Genomic DNA, 20,634 nt, shown 5'->3' with positions numbered 1-20,634 from the left:
GCCAGCAGCAAACAGAAGCACCCCCCTCAAGTAGGCAAGAGCCAACCAGTCAGCTCTTCATGAACCCTGCTGTCCAGTGGCAGCAGGAGTGTGTGGAATAGGCTCTAGTACCCAGATAATGTGAAATATCCAACCTCCTTCCCCATGCTGTGAGGAAGAGAGGGAATGAGAAAGCGACAACACCTCCCCACTCTCCCATGCACACATATACAGGCCATGGAGGAGGGGGAGGAGAAGAGAGCGAGCCAAGAGAAGCACGTACAGCATTGCCCCAGCAGCTCCTGCTTGAGATCCCCCTATCTCCCACTTGGGTGGGAGGGAAGGAGAGAAGGGGTGACTCCATTGCTCCCTGATCCATCAAAGAGACACCCTGGCTAGCAAGATGAGCTGTTTATGAACTTGGTATGGTGCCACAATGAATATCTCCTCATTTCCCCCTTTATTATAATATTATTTAGGCTCAGAATCCCATTGTGCTAGACACTGTACATATACCTAGAAAGTTTCTATATTATAGGTGGGGATAAGAAAACGGACTAGAACTTTATTTTTTCAGGGGGAGAGGGTAGCAACTGATTATTAGAAGTCTAATATCTTGTTCGGCGGCTTAATGTTTTATTTTTTGGTTATTTAAAGCCCAGAAATTTTAATCAATATTTTAATTAAATATACAATATTTCTAAATACTTACCAACTGAAGGTAAAAATCACTAGGACTATTGATGTGACAAACGACAATGGAGACTTCTGTCATTTCTTGTGGCAATGTGGGTGGACAATATTGCAATGCCATATTTTCCGGTTGACTAGGAAGCTGTGATCGAAACCTAATGAGAATAATGGTTGTGAATCAATTCTGTCAAAGCCAGTTGTGGATGAACGGCATTTTCGTGTGAAATTTTCTATGAAAGGCCTAATGGACCTTTTATTAAAAAACTTAGTAATTATCTGGATTGGCTAGTAATTTCATGGATTGTTAGCTGTTACAGTACTGCCTCGTATGAACTGCTCTTGAACTTTGCTGTTTGTAGTGCTGTTCAGACAATTTCCTCTTTTCAAATAACAGTGAGTTACCCCAAAAGTGAGACATACCGTGGAGTATATATGATTGCTGCTCCTTTAAAGCTTTCCAAACTCTCTTTTACTCATTGTTTTTAGGCAACAGTGTGTGTTTACATTATTTAATTAGGTTAGAAGCTAAAGGCTTGCCTTTACTACTTAGAATAAAAAATTGTTCCTTTAAATGTTTCCTTTCCCTTGTTCATTAAGAGGTAATTATTACTGCAGCAAAGTATTTGCGAGAATAGTGGATAAGGCATCTTCCATTTATCTTCCCCTCTCATATCCCTTTTTCTTAAAAAAAAAAAAAAAAATCCTTATTTTAATGACCACTAAACATTCACAAAGAAAAACAAAATCAGAAAAACTTCAAGGTAGTCAAACTCACAGTGATGTATTTTAGCTGTTTGTTCTGTCAATTTGTGTTATAAACAAAAATATAATTTGAAAGCTTAGAAATAATTTTTCTTAAGGTACAAGTCTGACAACTCTGCTGTGCCTCTTTGTGTTGCAATTAGAACCCAGTTATCCAAATGAGGTTTTGTGCCATCAAAATGGGTATGACACCACATATGTGAATGCAATCATTCCTAGGTGAAAAAAATTTGGAAGCTATTTACAACTGCAGAAACAAACCATGCTAGCACCAGTAGCAAGGGTACAATTTATAGAATGTAAACTAGATTCCTTTAATTTTGTGTGTTTTTAAAAAATATAAATACTTAAAGTCCTTTTAAGATGACACATACCTTGCTAACTCTGTAAAAACTAAAGCATCCTTAAGAGATACTGGCATGTCACTCATTTTATTAACTGGAGGTTTCTTCAGATCTACAATGAGCACACCATCCTCTTCTCTGAATACTTCCATTATAACAGCTTTGTTATTTACCATTCTCAAAAATTTTGTCTTAACTTCTTCCCTCCAACCTTCATTCTGTTTGGGTGGGGGGAAAAAGTGTTCTTAAGGATCATAAAAACAAAAACCATCACACTCAGAATGAAATCCCAACTCCACTGAAGTTAGTGGCAAAACTCCCAGTGACATCAATGGAGCCAGGATGTCACACACAGTACTTAAACATTGAAAAGACCCACTAGACCTTCGAATCCATAACCTTGGCAGTGCAGAATTGCTCTCTATGGTATATTTTCTAGTGTTTCTTTTCAGGACTAGTTTTAAATGGCTTCAGCAACGGTCTTTTCATCACTTCCTTTTGTAGATTACTCCCCATCCTAAGATTTCACCATTTGATATTCCCGATATTCAAATTAAAATTCTCACTTTCTTAATTTCAGTTAATTAAATATCATTTTCCCCTCTTGAACCACCATAAACTTATTCTTCTCCTTCTTTGGAATTTACTTGCAAACTGTTTGGTACCCAGTTGTCATAGTTTGGTCAAACTATGCTTTTTAATTTGACCTCAAGCCTCCAAATAATAGAATATCAGGGTTGGAAGGGACCTCAGGAGGTCATCTAGTCCAAGCCCCTGCTCAAAGCAGGACCAATCCCCAGACAGATTTTGCCCCAGATCCCTAAGTGGCCCCCTCAAGGATTGAACTCACAACCCTGGGTTTAGTAGGCCAATGCTCAAACTACTGAGCTATCCCTCCAATCTGTTTCCAAAGTCTCTTAGTACTGTTATTACAAACACTTACTTTTTTTTAACAGAGTAGAACCATTCAATAGAATTTAAAACACTATAAATAAGCAATTTTTATTAATAAATGGAAGAGTATATATAGTTGTAGGAACAAGAATAATATTTGTGAGTCTTACATGTGTTGTACTCATGGAAGCCTCACAAAAATAGTGTATATTGTGAGGCTATCCCAATAAGCAAAAACATTAGATAGTAAGTCAAATTTTTAGTGTGCATATAAATAGCACCAGCAGCGTGATAAGTGTTTGCCCATAATCCATTTATTTCACTTGCTCAAAGATTTTGCTCCCAGCTCAACACAGTGAGTCTCTAAAGTATACCATACAAATGTATCCATCTTAGAAGAAACTGATAGAAAGCAGCGACGTCCTGTAAGAAAAAGAGAAAGTTACTCACCCTGTGCAGTAACTGAGGTTCTTCGAGATGGGTGTCCCTGTGGGCGCTACACTTCAAATGAATGTGTCTCCAATCAAAGGCGCAGGGGCAATTTCAGCAGTGCTTGTCTGGTTCGCACAGCTCTCCCCATCTCATGCCATTGTTGGCACCTATCTAGAGCCGCATAACCAGACCCCCCTCGGTTTCTTCTCTACTGCAGAGTCAGTAGACTGAACTCTGAAGTATAGGGGAGGAGGGTGAGTAGTGGAGCACTCACAGGGACACCCATCTAGAAGAACTTCAGTTACTGCATGGAGTGAGTAACCTTCTCTTCTCCTTCAAGGAACGCGCCTGTGGGTGCTCCACTTCAGATGACTGTCGACCAGTGCCCCTCAGTGGATGTGGAAGGAGCTTTGGAGTTGCATGAGTAAGTGATGATAACACAGTAAGTCCTAACAAAGCGTCCGATCTTGCGGTCTGGTAAATCACGTATTGTTCTGTAAACACGTGTGGACACCTACGTGGCTACATTACATATGTCTGTGATCGGTATGTTGTTTAGAAAGGCTACTGAAGTTGATAAGGATCTTGGGGAGTGGGTTTGGATCCCCGCTGGGGTTGTATACCCTTCTGCTGTAGTAAAAGTGGATGCACCCAGAAATCCATTTAGATAACCTGTATTTGGAAATTGCTGAACCTTTAGATTGTTCAGAAGTCGAAATAAAAAGCCTTGATGACTTTCTGAAAGGCTTAGTTCTGTCAAGATAGAACGCTAGTGCGTGTCTGACATCTAGCGTGTGTAGTGCCAAGTCTTGTGTGCTCCTGTGAGGTTTAAGCAGAAGGAAAAAACGAGGAGAGATATATTGGTTGATTCAAGTGGAAAGAAGCTGGTATTTTGGGTAAAAATTTTGGATGAGGTCTTAGGGTGACCTTGTCCTTGAAAAAGATGGTATATGGTGGGTGTGCCATGAGGACCGCTAGCTCTCCTACTTGGTGGGCAGACATAACAGCAACTAAGATAGCTACTTTTGACAGATGTGTGAGAGGGCATGTTGCTAATAGTTCGAATGAGGCCCCAGTAAGGTAGCATAGTACCAAGTTCAAGTCCCAAGGTGGGGTAGGGTACATGTATTTCAGGGTAGACGTTTCTGAAACCCTTAAGAAAGCATTTGGTGATAGGACACGCAAATATGGATATCCCATCCACCTTGTGGTGAAAAACGGTAATTGCCACAAAGTGTACTCTGACTGAGCTAAGCAATAGGCCAGATTTCTTTAGTTCCTATACTGTATGTATTTTAATATCATTGGTAAGGGGGTGGTAAGGACCCTGGCTTGTTTGTTTAGACAGCATATGTTGAATCTCTTCCATTTATGCAGGTACACCTCTACCTCGATATAACACTGTCCTTGGGAGCCAAAAAATCTTACCGCGTTATAGGTGAAACCACGTTATATCGAACTTGCTTTGATCCACCGGAATGCGCAGCCCCGCCCCGCCCGGAGCACTGCTTTACCACGTTATATCCGAATTCGTGTTAGATCGGGTTGCGTTATATCGGGGTAGAGGTGTGTTATGTGTAGATGTCCTTCACTTCTTCCGAGCAGGTCAGTTCATCATGATGGAACCATGAATGGTTCAGATGAAGCTGCTTCAGGTTCAGGTGGTAAATCTGTCCAGCATCCTGTGATAGAAGGTTCTGCAGAAGTAAAAGAACGCATAGTGTACATACTGCCTCCTCAACAGCTAAGACTACCAAGTTTGTCTGGGCCACGTGAGAGCTATCAAGATGACTTTGGCCTTGTCGGTTCTTATTTTGTGTATTAAACTTGACAGCATGGGGATAGGGGGAAATGTGTATAGCACAGGAGCGTCCCATCTGAGGAGACATCTGCTCAAGAGCAGGGATTGGGTTCCGATCTCTGAGAGAATTGCAGGCATTTGTAATTCTGGGAGGTCACAAAGAGGTCTATGGATGGGTGACCCTAGTGTTTGAATATGTTCTGTAGGACTGTGATGCTCAACTCCCACTCATGGTCCTGACAGATGTATCTATTGTAGTGTTTTGACATCCTGGGAGATATGAGACTGATATGTTGACATTGTGCTGGATACACCGTAGTTTCATGGCTTCGATTCATAAAGAGTGTCAGTTTATATAAAACACACAGGCAATGTTATCCATTATTACCCTTCTGGACTTGATCCTGATCAAGGGCAGGAAGTGCAAACATGCGTTGCAAACTGTACATAGTTCTAGGTTTATATACAACAATGTCCTGAAGGGGACTATCTGCCCTGAATTGTATGTTGCTGTAAGTGAACCCCCCCAGTCTATCAAGGAGGCTTCTGTGGTGAGTATCATCGAAGGTGGAGTCTGTGTGAAAGGGACTCCCACATACATGTTGTGGGGTTGAGTCCACAGTGCAGTCTTTGACTTTGAGTGACATGGTAAGACACTTGGTCAGGCTGTGTCTGTGTGAAATGTAAACGGTTCTTAGCCAACGCTGAATGCAGTGCATGTGAAGCCTTGCGTGTTGAACCACAAATGTGGTTACCACCATATGGCCTAATAGTTGGAAGCAGGTCCGTGCCGATATGTGTGGGCTGTTCAGTACTGTTGAGATCAGACTGACCAAAGTGATGAATCTGGTCGGTAGTAGTGATGCTTTGGCCTCCAGAGCGTCGAGATGGGCCCCGATGAAGTCCAGTTTCTGCATGGGTCAGTGTGGATTTTTGTATGTTTATTTGTACTGCAGCCATGAAAATAGGGAGATTATCCCATGAGTAGGGCATCTTCCCGGGTGAGAGTAGTAGACAATCACCCAGATAGGGAAATATTATCACCCCCTGCTTGCGGAGGTGTGCCGCCACTACCACAAGAATTTTGGAAAACACTCGTGGTGCTGTCAAAAGACTGAAAGAAACAAAACTGGATAATGTTTTGTTCCCAGAGTAAAGCTGAGGAACTTCCTGTGAGCAGGATGTATGGTTATGTGAAAATGGGCATCTTAGAGGTCGAGGGCCAAGAACCTGCCCCCGTTCCAGTGATTATATTATTGTTGCTAATGTGGCCATCCTGAACCATTGGACCCTTATGAATCTGTCGAGTTTCCTGAGGTCTAGAATAGGTCTCCAACCTCCGTTTTTATTCGCATTACTTCTTAACACAGAAGAACACCCTTTCCCTCTGTATTGTGATGATACTGGTTCCACGGCACCCAAATATAGTAGGTGGTTTACTTCTTGCCATAGACGTTGTTCTTGAGAAGGGTCCCTGAAAAGGGATGAGGATGGAGGTGAACGGTATCAAATAAACCGTGTTGATAATATCTGGAACCCATTTGTCCGTGGTGATGAATTGCCATGCCGGGTAGGTGGCATCAAACAGTGTCCAAAACGGGATGGTCAGTGATGGTGTCAGCATTGAGGAATGGGGAGGTCTCTTGGGCCCTCGACCAAACCCTCAAAATTTTTGTTTTGCAGAGGGTTGTTGGGATGCCAATGATTGAGTCAGAGGTGGTTGACACCTTGGATGTCTCTGTCTGTGCCTTTGTATATCATATTGCCCCGTTGTTGGGCAAATGAGACAAATCTCGTAGGCTGGGTGGAACAGTATTTCCCATTTTTTTCTTGGTGCAGGCATGTATAGCCAAGGGAACAAAAGGTCACCCAAGAGTCCTTCAAGGTGTGTGAAGGGACTCGTCAGTCTTTGCGGCAAACAACTTCTGACCGTCAAAGGGGAGATCCTCTATGGTGGATTGTACCACCCTTGGGAAACTGGACAGCTGAAGCCATGAAGCCCAGCACAGAACTATGGCAGTAGCCATGGAACATGCCGCCATATCTGCCACATCTAAAGATGCCTGTAAAGCAGTTTTGGCTATTAGATGGCCCTCTGCGATGATAGCTTTATATTGGTCTCCTTTGTCCTCTGATATGTGGTCAATAAAGTAGGTCAGTTTGAAATAATTTGTGGGGTCATATTTCATCATCAGTGCAGCGGAACTGACAATCCGGAATTGAAGACTGGCTCATGAGTAGGCCCTGTGGCTAAAGAGATCTAACCATTTCCACTCTATCATATGGAGTGGATCTGTATTGGTGTTGTCTGCCTCATTGATTGACTGCTTCAACTACTTAGGAATTCGGTTCAGGGTGATAAAATAAAAAAATCCATCCCCTTTGAGGGGATGTAATATTTTTTATCTGCTCTCTTCCAAGTGGGCAGTATTATTGCCGTAGTCTGCCTTATGTTTTTAGCCAGTTCCATAAGTGCTTCGTTCACTGGATGCCCAATCTTTGATGAAGCTAATGTTTGGACTCTGGAATCTCCTCTAAGGGGCTCTCTAGTGATTCAGCCATTGTTTTGAAGAGCTCCTGGAAACGTCTGAAGTCATCTGTGGGTGGTGGAGGAATTATGGCCTCGTCTGAGGAAGAGAAGGAAACCTTTATTGCTAGTGTAGTTTCCTGTTCCAGAGCCTCTTCCTGTTCTTCAAAAGTTTCCTCAAGGGGCTCTGATGGTACAGCCACTGAGGGCGGTGGGGAAGTTTAGTCTCTTCTCTACAGGTGCTCAGGGGCCTAGGTTAGTGTCTCCTGTATGCTCCGCAGGGGTCCTAGTAGGGCCATTGCAAGGGGAATAGCATATGTGGTAGCATTCATTGGTGCCCATACCATGCCTGGGTGTCAGCTGTGTGGTGATATTTGGGCTGAACAGATGGACCTAATGCTGTGCTCATTTGAATTGGAAAGGAGTGGTGCCATGAATAAGCGCCTTCTTCCTCCTCATCTTCATCCTGACTGGAAAATGGAGAGGCCAGAAGTGAGGTGGGTTGGCATGGTACCATGTGTATCGAAGCAACATCGTACCAAAAAATGGAGAGGCTTGTATTGATGAGACAAGTCAGTCTTTGTGATGGAGGAATTGGCATGGTAACTAATGATTCTGATGCCGAGGTGGCTGACCCAATGGTGCTGTTGTAATTACAGGCATTGGTGCTGACATCCGAGTGCTTTGTGATATGGGAGCAGAAGGTGGCGCCACAATCTGCATAGAGTGCTTCAGTGCCGGGTATTTAGATGGCTCCATTGGTACCATGGCGGAGGAGGCAGACTTCTGTTTGCCTCTCGACTCTGAGCCTGCCTGCTTAAGGTGATTGGCTCTGTCAGTACACACGGTACCGGAGGATCCCAGTGTCTCGTATGTACTCAGCTGCAGTGCGGTCGGTGCCGAGGACACAGAAAGAGCCAGAGACTGTTTCTTTTTTGATTAAGCCATTATTAAAGCAACGGATCTCACACTGACTGCAAGTCACAAATAATATCAGCAAGATCAGACCACCAGGCTTTGAAATGATCCAACTATAAACCATTAAAAAAATTCATAGTTTGTTTATGGTGACAGGTCTTTCTGCCATATCATATTTATTTATTTAATTGTTGGAATGAGCAAAATCAGTGGTTTTCCCTTCACTGTTCCAAGCCTGTGTGTTTCTAGTTTGAAGATTTAGGCAAGCAGAGGAGGTCATTTCAATAATTTAGACTTGCAAGTTAATTGTTACCACTTATTTTCTCAGTGTAATATGAGCTGAAATGTCTGCCATTTAAGGTTGTTTACAGTTATATCTCTAAAAATGTACATACATATTATTTCAACATCTCTAACCACATAGCCTCACTTGTGCAATGTTCCTAACTCAATGAGCACAAATAAAAGCAAGTAATGAAGAAAGTATTATTATAACTTATGTCCTTTTTTTAAGGAACAAGTGTTAGTAGCAAGTGGGGAGAGTTGGACAGAAGGAAGCATCAAGGAACATCAAGACTATTTTCAAGGTGAGCAGCACCAGGTTTTTGGTAAAAAAGGAAAACCTCAATCAGATATTTACAAAACTATTCTAAAAGATGACTGTTCTATACCATTCCCTATTTGGTTGAATTTTGAAAAAAGACAGACATGCCCCTAGCCCAAGTTATCAGACAACCAATTCTATACATCTCTTTTTTGGAATGTGAGAAAAGGACATCTCCAAAACAACCCCCAAACCAGTGAAGTATAAATCTTTTATTGTAATATACCCTTTAAAACACTGATTACATAGCGACTGGCATTTCTTAAAAATAATTCAACTCTCGTTACATACATTGGAAAATAACCATAAACCTATCTTTTTAATATATGACTTAATAAAATTGCTGTATACCTCTGAATTCTCCTTGTGGGTTTTTTGGGATATTTGGAAAGTCGTGAAAATAGGACTAATTTTAACTTCCATAATAAAAAACCTGAATGAATTTTTTTTCTTAAACTGTACAAACAGTGCTTACTTACTGAGTTTTTGGGAACTATGTCCTTCAGCGAGCACTGCACTGCTAACGGAGGAATATCCCTGAGCTGTGCCTCTATATATGGATCGGGCTTCCTGATAAACATACACAAGTCATTTACCACTAAGTTCTGTAGAGCAACTTGTTCTGGCCTCACCACAGGGACACCACCAATCCTAGTAGGAACATAAATAAACAATGATAGTACAAAAATGCAGCATAGTCTGGGAGCATGTGTAATTCCGTGGGCAGTTGTTGATCGAAAAATAAAGAGGTTTCATTTGATTCATAAAAATCTATAGAATCATAATTTCAATGATGTCACCCTCTAGGGCATGACAGAGAGGACTTGCTCTCCCTTCCCCCCGGCTCCCAACTCCAAGTCCTCTGGTTGGGGGAAATTTTGATAATACAGTGTTGTTGGAAATTAATCAAGTTGGGTATCATTCAAAAGCCTTTGCTCCCACGAACACGACAAACCTAGAACAATTATGTAGATATATATTTTAGAAAGTGTTTAAAAAAATCAACTTTTTAAAATTATACTTTAGCACAGGCATGTCAAACATGCATCCCCCAAAGTTAAATTGTGACCCTCAACTGGTGGTACTGTGTTATCAGTTAACGCTCAGAACATGATACTGGATACATATTGGGATGATGCGGTGATTCATGAAGATGGTTGAATCTTTGCTGCTCTTTATTCGATCCATCAGGACTGTTAATTGGAATTTGCACCTGACAGTACTATAAGACTTTGTGAAATACTTTTTCCTGTAGATTCAGCCAACCATTCTGCAATGATTGCCTGGTACCTCACTGAAAAGAAGAGGTATAGAAAAGTCTGATGCTGACATATGGGAGGAATTTTGGAAAGGAAACGGGGTTATTAAAAGGTTGCTAGTTCCCCTATGTGCACTTGGCACAGACGAAGCTCTAAAATACAAAAACAGAACAATCCAAGTCATTGGGGGATTGATGGCATCACACAGCATCCAAATGATCTTTCCCGGTATTTCCTGACAACCCCAGAACGCCATTGAATTTCAAACTAAACATTAAGCACAAATGGGATGACTTCCCCAGAAGTAACCAAGCACCCCGTAGACTAATTAGGTGCTGTTAAATGCCAAGGGGCGATTTTAAAGCTACAGGATGAGCTTAGTCGCACTGGCAACCCATCAGCATATGACAGACTGGAGCTCATTAATATCACAATGGAAGTAGTCTTCAGTGATGAGATAGCTAAAAAAGTGTCAGTCGAATGGATACATTGGGTCATGACTTGTATGAAGCTTTCAAAACCCAAAGAATTATCCAAGGCTCTGTCAATCTATGGGCTCCACTCAAGAAGAGACTAAAATGTGCTCAGATGCAAAGAAGAAAGTCAGCATGAAGGTGGCAGGGACTATTACACAGCTAACCACAGACAGGCCATTGTTCGCTCATCTCCTCATTGTCTTCAGATCTCAGCGTGATGCTGATATATGTGAGACTTTGGGAAATATGAGTTCTCCATCGTACCATGATCAATGTTTGAATGCACTGGAACAATGCCTATGTGCCGGGAGAAAAGCAAACTAACAAATATCTTGCATAGTCTTCCTAAGCCAGCACCTACTGACAACATGACCAGTGCAGGCCTTTCAGTGTAGCAATCGTAGATAGTGTGGCTGAGGTACAAGCACGCAACAAACCAGAAACTCTTAACACCTTCCAAAATTTGTCTCAAAACTTAATTATAAGGCTGTAGAGAAAATACTGGACTTATGATGACCTAGCATTTGACACGTTTACAGAGGAATCAATTAAAATATCAGAAAGAAGAAACTCCATGGTACTGCACCTGTCCAACATAAAATCATTGACTCTACAAACTTCTGTAAAGTCACAGTGAAAAAACTACTGTCACATACTCGCATGAAGGACAAGTTAACCATATACCTTCCAGGAAACATGCTCCAGTATGCAAACAATTGCTCAAAGAATTCTCTTGTCACATAGTATCATGAAGTTGCTGCCTCACATTAAGTGGTTTCTTCGTAGTTCGCATGAGAAGACAAACTAAAATTATCTTGCATGCCATCAATGGCACAGACAGAGGCGCTACTAAACTCTGGATTTTTTGCATGAGATACGTATGTTCTAGTGCTCTCTAGGAGATGCTACCCAAGCCTTCGGCAAGACTCCATTTTTATGCCTGTTGCTGGCAGCGGCGCCAACTTTCTCCGGCACCGGTGGGTGCCCATGCCCCCCGCCCCGACTCCACCCCCTCCCTGCCCCTGGCCCCGCCCCCATTCCAACCCCATCCCCAAAGTCCCCACCCTAACTCCGCCCCCTCGGATCCCTTCCCCAAATCCCCACTCCAGCCCCGCCTCTTCCTCCAGCGCGGGACCTTCCCCCTCCCTCCCTGCCCTACGGCGCAAGGGCTGGGAGGGAGGAGAAGCAGGACGCGGTGGCGCGCTCGCAGCGGAGGCGAGTTGGAGCAGGGGGGCAGGGTGGGGCCACAGGGAGCTGCCGGTGAGTGCTCAGCACCCACCAATTTTTTTCCGTGGGTGCTCCGGGGCTGGAGCACCCACGGAGTTGGCACCTACGGTTGCTGGGGAACAGAATTGCTCCAGGATGATTGAACACATCCAAAACAACACTCCCCTAACTGGCATGGATAGGTCTTGGAGGATGGACTGATCACACCAGTTATGTGTGAAATACCATTTGCTCCCAAATCAATCCTCTAGTTAATCAAATAGTTGTGTGCAAAGATCAAATGCTCACCACCCTGCAAATGTTTGGCCTGCTTTGTACAGAGATATGCATGGACGAGGTTCAGTGTGACAACGTGTCTAGCAATGGTGCCCTAAACTGAAACACTGATGACAACTGATTAATAAATGTTTTCAGTCCTACATGCCAAGGCCAACTTCCTTAGGATTACCAAAGATCAATATCTTTTTATTTTTTGTAAGCAATGCAACCTATGTTAAAATATAATTTTAAAAAAGTTGATTTTAAAACATCTTCTTGAATATGTACCCACATAATTGTTCTAGGTTTGGCATCACTGTGTTAATGGGGAAAAGGGCTTTTGAATGATGCCCAACTTGACCCATTTCCAACAAACACAATTATCCCCACTAGAGGAACTGGGCAGGATGACACCACTGAAATTCTGATTCTGTAGATTTTTTACAAATCAAATGATAGCTTCCCCTTACCTTTCTATCACTAACATGCCCATGGAATAATATTTTACGTTATGCTCCCAGACTAGAATATTATTTCTTAAAATAAGTTTTCATTTGATGATCAGTATAAAGAAGTATGTTCATTCTGACCCATGCTAAGCACTCTCCCACAAGAACAGTTCAGAGACTAGGGAAAATAGTCTTTTTTTAAAACTGGGGGGGTCATCTTAATACATTGACAGAAATCAAACAAGCAAAATTCAATTTGGCTTCATTGGCACAAGTAGATAGAATATGCTCATGACAGAGCCATATGCTTTCCGAGGTTTGATGCCATTAGAAAAAGCAGTGTAAGAAGCTTCAGCATCACTTTAGTTTTCCCAATTCATTCTTAAGACCTGTAAAACCACAATTCCGCTATCTAGCCTGTTAGTGACAAATTTATTGTTACAATTGTGAGAAATGCAGTATTGCAAACTTCAAATGTTTAAAAACCAAGAATCAACCCCTCAAAACCATTAGACTGGTTTACAAATCTTTTTTAAAAAAAACAACAAAAAAAAAAAGAAAAAACCCAGACTACATTTCAGGTTCCTTTTATTTACCTTTTGATTTGACCCATAAGGATGCACTTTATCACATTTTCAAACTTCTCACTGTAACCATGAGGACTAGAAACCATTTTTTTTTTTTAATGAAAGCCAAGATTCTCATGTAGTCATGATTACAGGAGTGAGTGCTTTTAGAAAGACACCAATTATCACGATATTTGCAATAAAGTTGCAAGAGGTAGCAACATAGAAATGTATCTTGTTCAGACACTGAATTTTCTAGGTCTGCAATTTTAAACATTCATGTCTTGTACGGTAACTTAGCAGATATACATTAACCTCTGAGGAAATGTATTTTATAGAATATTTTTCTGCATGCAGCTGTATGCAAGTCACACAGCAGTCATTTGTGTATTTAGTTATTAACTTGTGAAAAGGTAGTTTTATTGGACTTTCATAGTACATATTCCCATCAGAAACCAACAGCTGAAATGCCACAGTTTGGAACAAGAGACTATTTTTATCCACAAAGACATAGATGTAGTTATAAGAATCATACCCTGAACCAACTAAAACTTCAGAATTCCCAAAGTCTTCCATGAATACGTGCATCACTGCAACATCATAAATTTTGTATTTTGTTGGACCACAGTGTTTTCCCTTATTTTTACTTTCCAGAGGAATCAACTCAGTGATAGTTCCACGGCACCACATTCCATTTTCTTTACTGTTGATAAAGATCCTTGCACCTAAATAAAGATTAAAAAAACACTACAATTTTAAACCAACTAAATCCATGACTTAAATATCTTAGTTTAGAAGCGATTGTCATTACATTTTAGTATATTCCTCCATGGTTTACATTTTACCATGTAGCTAGTTCAGGCCTTATCAGTGCTGAGCAGAGTGGAAGAATTACTTTTCATGTCTTGCTTACAACACTCCTGCTAATATATCTCAGAGGAATATTCCCTTTTTTTCAGCCATAGTATTTAATTGTTGGTTCATTTAATCCGGGATCCACTATAACCATCGGATTCTTTTCTGCAGTGATTGCTTAGAAAGGAGTCTCTCTCATTTTGTATTTCTAGTTTCCCTTTTATATCTATCAGGGATCATAACAAAACATGGAAAATGGAGGTTACTTACCTATAACTGGAGGTTCTTCAAGATGTGTCGTCCATTCTCTGTATTCCATGCATGGATACACGTGTTCCCTGTGCCTGAGATAGGAAATTTGTAGCAAGCAGTATCCACTAGTCTGTGCCTGCACAGTTTTTTTGCGCATGCGGATAACAGAGTACAATGGGCAGTGTGGACTAACATCTCTCCTGTAACATCCAGGTAGAGAAACACCTCCACTGAGCTAGGTAGCATTTTCTGGTGGAGACATTTCTGCTGTGGTTGAGAATATTTTGAACAGCCTCTCAACATGAGTGCTCCAGGTCTGAGTTCTATCCAAATACCAGGCTGTAAGATGAAGGGGGTCTAGGTTGGAATGTCTGATTTTGCAGTTAACTCAGGAGAACGTCTCTGGGAAGGAGGACGGACTGACATTTAGAGGGGGTCCAGAAATTAGAACTGTTTAGGTCAATTGGGTGTAATGAGAGTGACCTGGGCCCTGTCCTGATGAATCTTCTGAAAAACTTGAGGTAATAGGGGAATGGGAGGAAAGGCATACCTCACATGGTCCATCGAGGGAAGCAGAAGGGCATCGCCACTGGAGCCCTGACCTAATGATGCTCTGGAGCAGTACAGATTTAACTTCTTGTTTGTCTCTGAGGCAAAGAGATCCCAAGATGGCTTTCCCCACGGAGCCAAGATGTCGTTCAGAGAGAGTTGTATATCTTTCACTTGTAGTCTCTGGAGAAGTACTTGCTAAGACTGCCCGCTAGAGAGTTCTGCCCACCTGTTAGGTATGTTGCTGAGAGCATGATGTGGTTTCTGAAGCAAGAATCCCATAAAATTGACTGCCTATACCTCGAGGGGAAGATGAACTCGATTCTGCAGCCACAGTGGATTATTTCTAGTACCCACTTGTCTGCTATTGCCCTTCAGTTGTGGGCGAAGTGGACATCAAAAGTTTGGGGGCAGTAGGAGACAGCATCAATAGAGGTAAGGTGGTTTGACAGTCCCATCAAAAGAAATCCCTGGATGGTGAGTGGGGTGGCAGCGGCGGATGAGGTAGAAGAAGTCACATACCTTAGTCTTTGTATCCGCTGGCACTTGCATTGCAGTTCATAAGAGCACTAGTGGTAAAACAGCTGAGGGAGAGATATGGGCCTATACACCTACTTGTGGTGATTTCTCTTTGGGGCTGGTTGTCCTGAAGTCCTTAAGCAAGTGTAGCAACCTGTCAATCTTTTCATTGAACTGACTGAACTCGTTCACAGACAGATCCTCAATGGTATTTTGTATCATTCTGGGGAACCCTGCAGCACGAAGCTAGGACTCTTTCATCATGATGAAAGCTTGGCAATAGTGCCAGATGCAGTGTCAGCTGTGTCCACTACTGCTTGGAGTGGAGTCTTAGCCCCCAATTTGCCTTCATTGACGAGGGCTGGGAATTGAGCCCAGTCCTCCTGGGAAAGTTTATCCCTGAATTCCACAAATTTGGAATGGTTTGTGAAACTGAATTTTGCTAAAGATCTGGTAGTTAGCAAATTGAAATTGGAAACTAGCTGAAAAATATACCTTCCTCCCCATAAGGTCAAGGCATTTGGTGCCCTTGTCAGATGGAGTTGTTTTAGGGTATTGAAGCCTGAATCGTTCTGCGGCTGCCCACACTACCAGGGAGTTGGGTCCTGGGTGGATAAAAAATTAAATCTGACCCTTTAGCCAGTACAAAATAAAGTTTTTCAGTTGTTTAAGGGTACAGGCACAGGAAATAGGGATATGCCACACTGTCCTGGCAGGCTCCAAAATGGCCTCCTTAATTGGAAGGGCCACCCCACTGGGTCCAGAAGGTTGCAAGATGTCCAGTGATGGGTCTCCTGGACCTCCTCTACTGGAATCTGGAGCTAAGACGTCACTCTCTCCAGATGCTCCTGATAACGCCTGTGGTCATCAGACAGGGAAGGTGAAGAAGGAGCAACTGCCTCATCTGGTAAGGAGAATGAGACAGCAGTTAGGACTATCAGATCCAGATCAACTACTACTTCTGCCCCATATTCTGACAAAACCAGCTGCTGGCTAGGAGATAGCAGGTACAGTTTGTGTATAAATGTGGGGTGCTTAGTATAGGTATCCCAAGAATGCCAGTAACACCAGCAGAAAGAGTCAACCAGTCAGGGGGACCCCAGGGCACTGGGTATATGGATAGTTATATTTGGGTAGATAGAACCCAGGTCTTCTATACTTCTAGAGCAGTGGTGGGCAGCACATGGACCGTCAGGGTAATCCGCTGGCAGGCCACCAGACAATGGGTTTACATTTGCATGGCTGCCCGCAGCTCCCAGTGGCTGCAGTTCGCCGTTCCAGGCCAATGGAAGCTGCAGGAAGTGGCGCGGGCCGCAGGGACGTGCTGGCTGCCACTTCCCACAGCTCCCATTGGCTGGGAACGGCGAACCGTGGCCACTGGGAGCTGCGTGCAGCCATGCAAATGTAAACAAACGATCCGCGTGCGGCCCGCGGGTTGCCCACCAGTGTTCTAGAGTCTGTCTGGACTAACTCACACACATTGAGACAATGGTTTGTCTGGAACTTCCAACTCAGCCAATGAGAAGGCAGGTTCTTGCTCAAATGCAGAGCCATCGGTACTGTCAGATGGATGCTCCTGATCACAGAAGGTATAGGGGAAAAGTCACGTCCTCTTACGGGAGATTCATCCTCCAGTGTCTGGATATCTCTGAATAAGGATGGACTTGAAAGAAGTAAGAATTGAAGACAGGGATATGTGAAGATGTCTTTTGGGGAGATGAAGGTTTTGGACCTTCCCAGAGCACAGCAGTGTTCCTCTAGTTGGGACTGTTGGATCTAATGGTCCCTTCCAGGAGCCATCCAGTACTGATGCAGTGTTAAGCCTGGACTTCTTAGACTGTGCTGGTGGGTTCTGATCCTTTGTTTTAAGCATCGGCACCAGAGTCAGTACTGGTGGAGCCGTACATCTTTGAACCATGCTCTCACGTTGATGAGATTTAAGCGAGACTAAATTCTTAGGACCTGCATGCAAAGACTCACCCAACTTGGGCGGAGTCCGGGATGAATCCTTTCTTTTGGAGGCAGATTTTGAAGACCACAACGACACCATGTGCTTGTGAGAGTGCCCTTTGCTCTTATGAGAAGCCCTGGGAAGCAGTTCTTTGGGCTTAGCAACCAAAACCTCGGCTCCTGAGTTCCTGTTTGGATGGGAGCCATCGACTGAGTCCAGTGTACGGGGGGCTCTCCCCAGCTCGAATCTGACTGTGGTCTCATGGCCCTCTCTGTGAGATGCTTCTTTAGTTGAAGCTCTTATCCCTCATGTGTTCAGGGAGGAAAGAGTGACAGATGCTACACTTAGCAGATTTGTGAGCCTTGCCGAGGCAGTAAAAGCAGCATTGGTGTTTGTCGCTCACTGAGAAGGAGTGGGGCCAGGATATGCAATTCTTAAACCCTGGGTATAGTCCTTGTCCACAGGGAAAATTCCCTGAGACGGGGGGAACTAGACTATGCAAACTATATCAAAGACTAAAAAAATACCATACTAAGAACTATTTACAATTTATTAACAGGTTGCTAAAGAAGCATGAAGGTATCTATGAACACAGAAGATTCTGATTCAGGCCATGTGGCAGTAATAAGGTGCCCTCGGTTAGCACCACGAAGAAAAAAACCTGTGCAGGCATGGACCAATGGACACACCTTGTTACAAATCTCCAATCTCAGGAGCATGGAGCGTATGTGTACCCGTGTGTGGAATACACATAGAGACCATCACTTGAAAAAGAATCTGAATTAGGTTGCAAACAAACAAGTTTCTTTTTACAAAGTTAAAGTCCAGATAAAACCCAACAACTATACTGTTTCCTTTATAAAAATTCTACAGCTTTAAAAACCCAAACTTTAGAATCTCTGGAAATTAGCAGTTAAGAGATCCAATATGTTCTTCACTGCCACATAATCCTTCACTCAGTAATTGAACCAGCCTTCACATCAGCCACCAAACTTAACTTTGTTTTTGCAAATTTTAGGAAGCAAAATACTGAATTCCTAGATTATAAAATCCCAGTTACTAGTCAATTTTATTATCTATTCAATTCTGGTTCTTATACTGCGCTCATCACCATTCAATAAAAGAACTCTCCTGAAGTGCATTAAGTGATGTGACCAACATCTATCACATGTGGACAAGGTATATATCTAGTAATAGGTTGTTATTTTGACTGCTGCAACAGTTCCAGACTCAGGTAACCATAAGAAAGGAAGGTTGCTCCCATGAGAGTACACGTTGGTTTATACACTAAAATGAATGAATCAGGCCCAATCTATTTTCAGTCAATATATTAAAAAATAAAGTCACACCAGTTAATGGCTATATTCAGATGCTAAATCAATAGCCAGTGACCTAAAAGTGTCAGGATTTTCAGGTGTGCAAAGCACGCAACTCCTGCTCAAGTGAAGAGAAGTGTGGGTGCTCCAAACCTTCTGAAGATCAGGCCACTATCATTTAGGTGACTTAATATATATCTGAGTGCTTAACTTTATATAACAGGTGAAAAACGTGTTCTGTTTCTCTCACAGCTCAATAGTGACTCTCCAGAGGAACACTCACTCCAGAATGTTACAGGATATTTTACTAGCTGAACATATTCTACTAATAGAGAATAAAAATTGTAAAACTGTAAACAGATATTGTAATATGGAATTTTAAATTAACTAAAGTATTTGAAAATTATTTGAGTTACCTAGTTCCAAAATGTCTGAAGGACTAAGGTATGAACTCTTACTACTACAAAAGTGACTCATCTTTTTTTCCAAAAAAATTGCTGTTTTCCTCTGTGAATATCTCCGAATATAGAAATGGCATGGGTTTATTACGTGGCTGACAAAAACTAATTCTGGAGAACCTGTGTAGAACAGTTCAGAAAACAGTACACATCAAACATCTATTGATATCCCACTGATGCACATAAAACATCCACACCTAGGCAAATTTTATTGTTGTATTGCATACTGATCAGGCACAATGACACTTTTCAACAGTACAAGTTTTTAAAGTTATCAGCAGATAGTATGAAAGAGTGGTAAGCTAACTACTATGATCACCCCCTTGATGATGTGCTCTTCTAAACAGTGCTCTGAAGAAACATATCTGAGTTAGTCATGAAGACAAACTACATACGTCTATAAACAGGGTTTGAAAGACTTACCTGACATCTATTAGCCTGAGGACTAAACCTACTACAAAGAGTGAAAAATAATTGTTCCACCGTGCCACCTTCTATAAAATAGTTGTAGTATTCTGTAGAATATTTCATTGTAATAGACTGTCAAAAATGTTTTAATATGTTTATTATAACTTATTACTGTTTCTCTTGCCTTTGCTATATCTTGTTTTCCCTCTTGGATCATAGTACATCTTTTCCTGTCATTATTTTCTGTGTGTTTCCTCTTTTCACCCCTCTTTCACACTTGGATTCCATTTATCTTTTTTTCCCTAAACTGTTCTCTACTTTTCCCCCTATATTTTCTCTTTCTAGGATTTATTTATTACTAGTACTGTGCTAACATGTACGGGCTCCAATCACGAATCAGGGCTCCGCTGTGCTAGGTGCTGTATAAAACACATAAAAAGGTCCCTGCACCAAAGAATTTACAATCTAAATTACTTCTTTCCTCAAAATCTCTGTCATATCAATTCACACTCATCCACTCACATCTGCTTGCTCAAACTGAGCTAGATACCTGATTTTAAATCAGAGATAGATACTCGCTTTAAAAAAAATTCAAACAGAGGCCTGAACTAAGAAGAGGGGCCTCACTGTCCAAGGGCAACCCTGATACAAGGAGCCAAATACCCTACAAGCTACTGAGAAAGTGGAGAGCACTGGAATCTCTAGCAGTGTGATATCCTTGGACATTTTCTGTAGCTTCCATTTGGGTGGTGTCTGATAAATATTAAGCCTTCTAACTAATAATTCTAATGCCTTCCTTTACTGCTGCTCCAGCTTTGGAAACAGCAGCTTAGTGAAGATGATCTGATTCTTGTTACTGTTGCCTACAAATTTCGCATTAGCAGGGGAAACCAAAACAACTCTGGTCCACTTTCACTCTGCTGCAGCTTGAGAAAGCTATAAACAAACAGCCAAAGCACTGGAACTATACACAAAGTTAGCACACACCATTCGCTTTTGAAAAATCAACTTACCCTAGGTGATTAGGAAGGTTGACAGCATTTAAAAAGGTTAACATTTCATACTCTGCCTATACATGATTATGCTTAAGTACAGTCCTTTTCATAGGTGCTAGAGCCAGTCCGATGGATACCACTA

General features: G+C 42.1%; 1 protein-coding gene across 1 annotated transcript in view; it reads right to left on the bottom strand.

The window, feature by feature from the left end:
- RNF17 (ring finger protein 17) overlaps positions 1-20,634 on the bottom strand; it is a 223,743-nt gene that overhangs the window by 128,561 nt on the left and 74,548 nt on the right. Inside the window, exons 15-19 of the mRNA XM_026653404.1 lie at positions 19,048-19,209; positions 13,725-13,914; positions 9,434-9,605; positions 1,809-1,996; positions 692-827 (exon numbers count right to left, since the gene is read on the bottom strand). Of these exons, the coding sequence (XP_026509189.1) occupies positions 692-827; positions 1,809-1,996; positions 9,434-9,605; positions 13,725-13,914; positions 19,048-19,209 (848 nt within the window). The remainder of the gene's footprint in view (positions 1-691; positions 828-1,808; positions 1,997-9,433; positions 9,606-13,724; positions 13,915-19,047; positions 19,210-20,634) is intronic.

This window comes from Terrapene carolina, unplaced genomic scaffold (genome assembly GCF_002925995.2).
Source record: "Terrapene carolina triunguis isolate 2854851 unplaced genomic scaffold, T_m_triunguis-2.0 Scaffold138, whole genome shotgun sequence".
NCBI lineage: Eukaryota > Metazoa > Chordata > Testudines > Emydidae > Terrapene > Terrapene triunguis.
The sequence above is the reverse complement of the archived record's forward strand: the minus strand, read 5'-3'. Positions and strand labels throughout refer to the sequence as shown.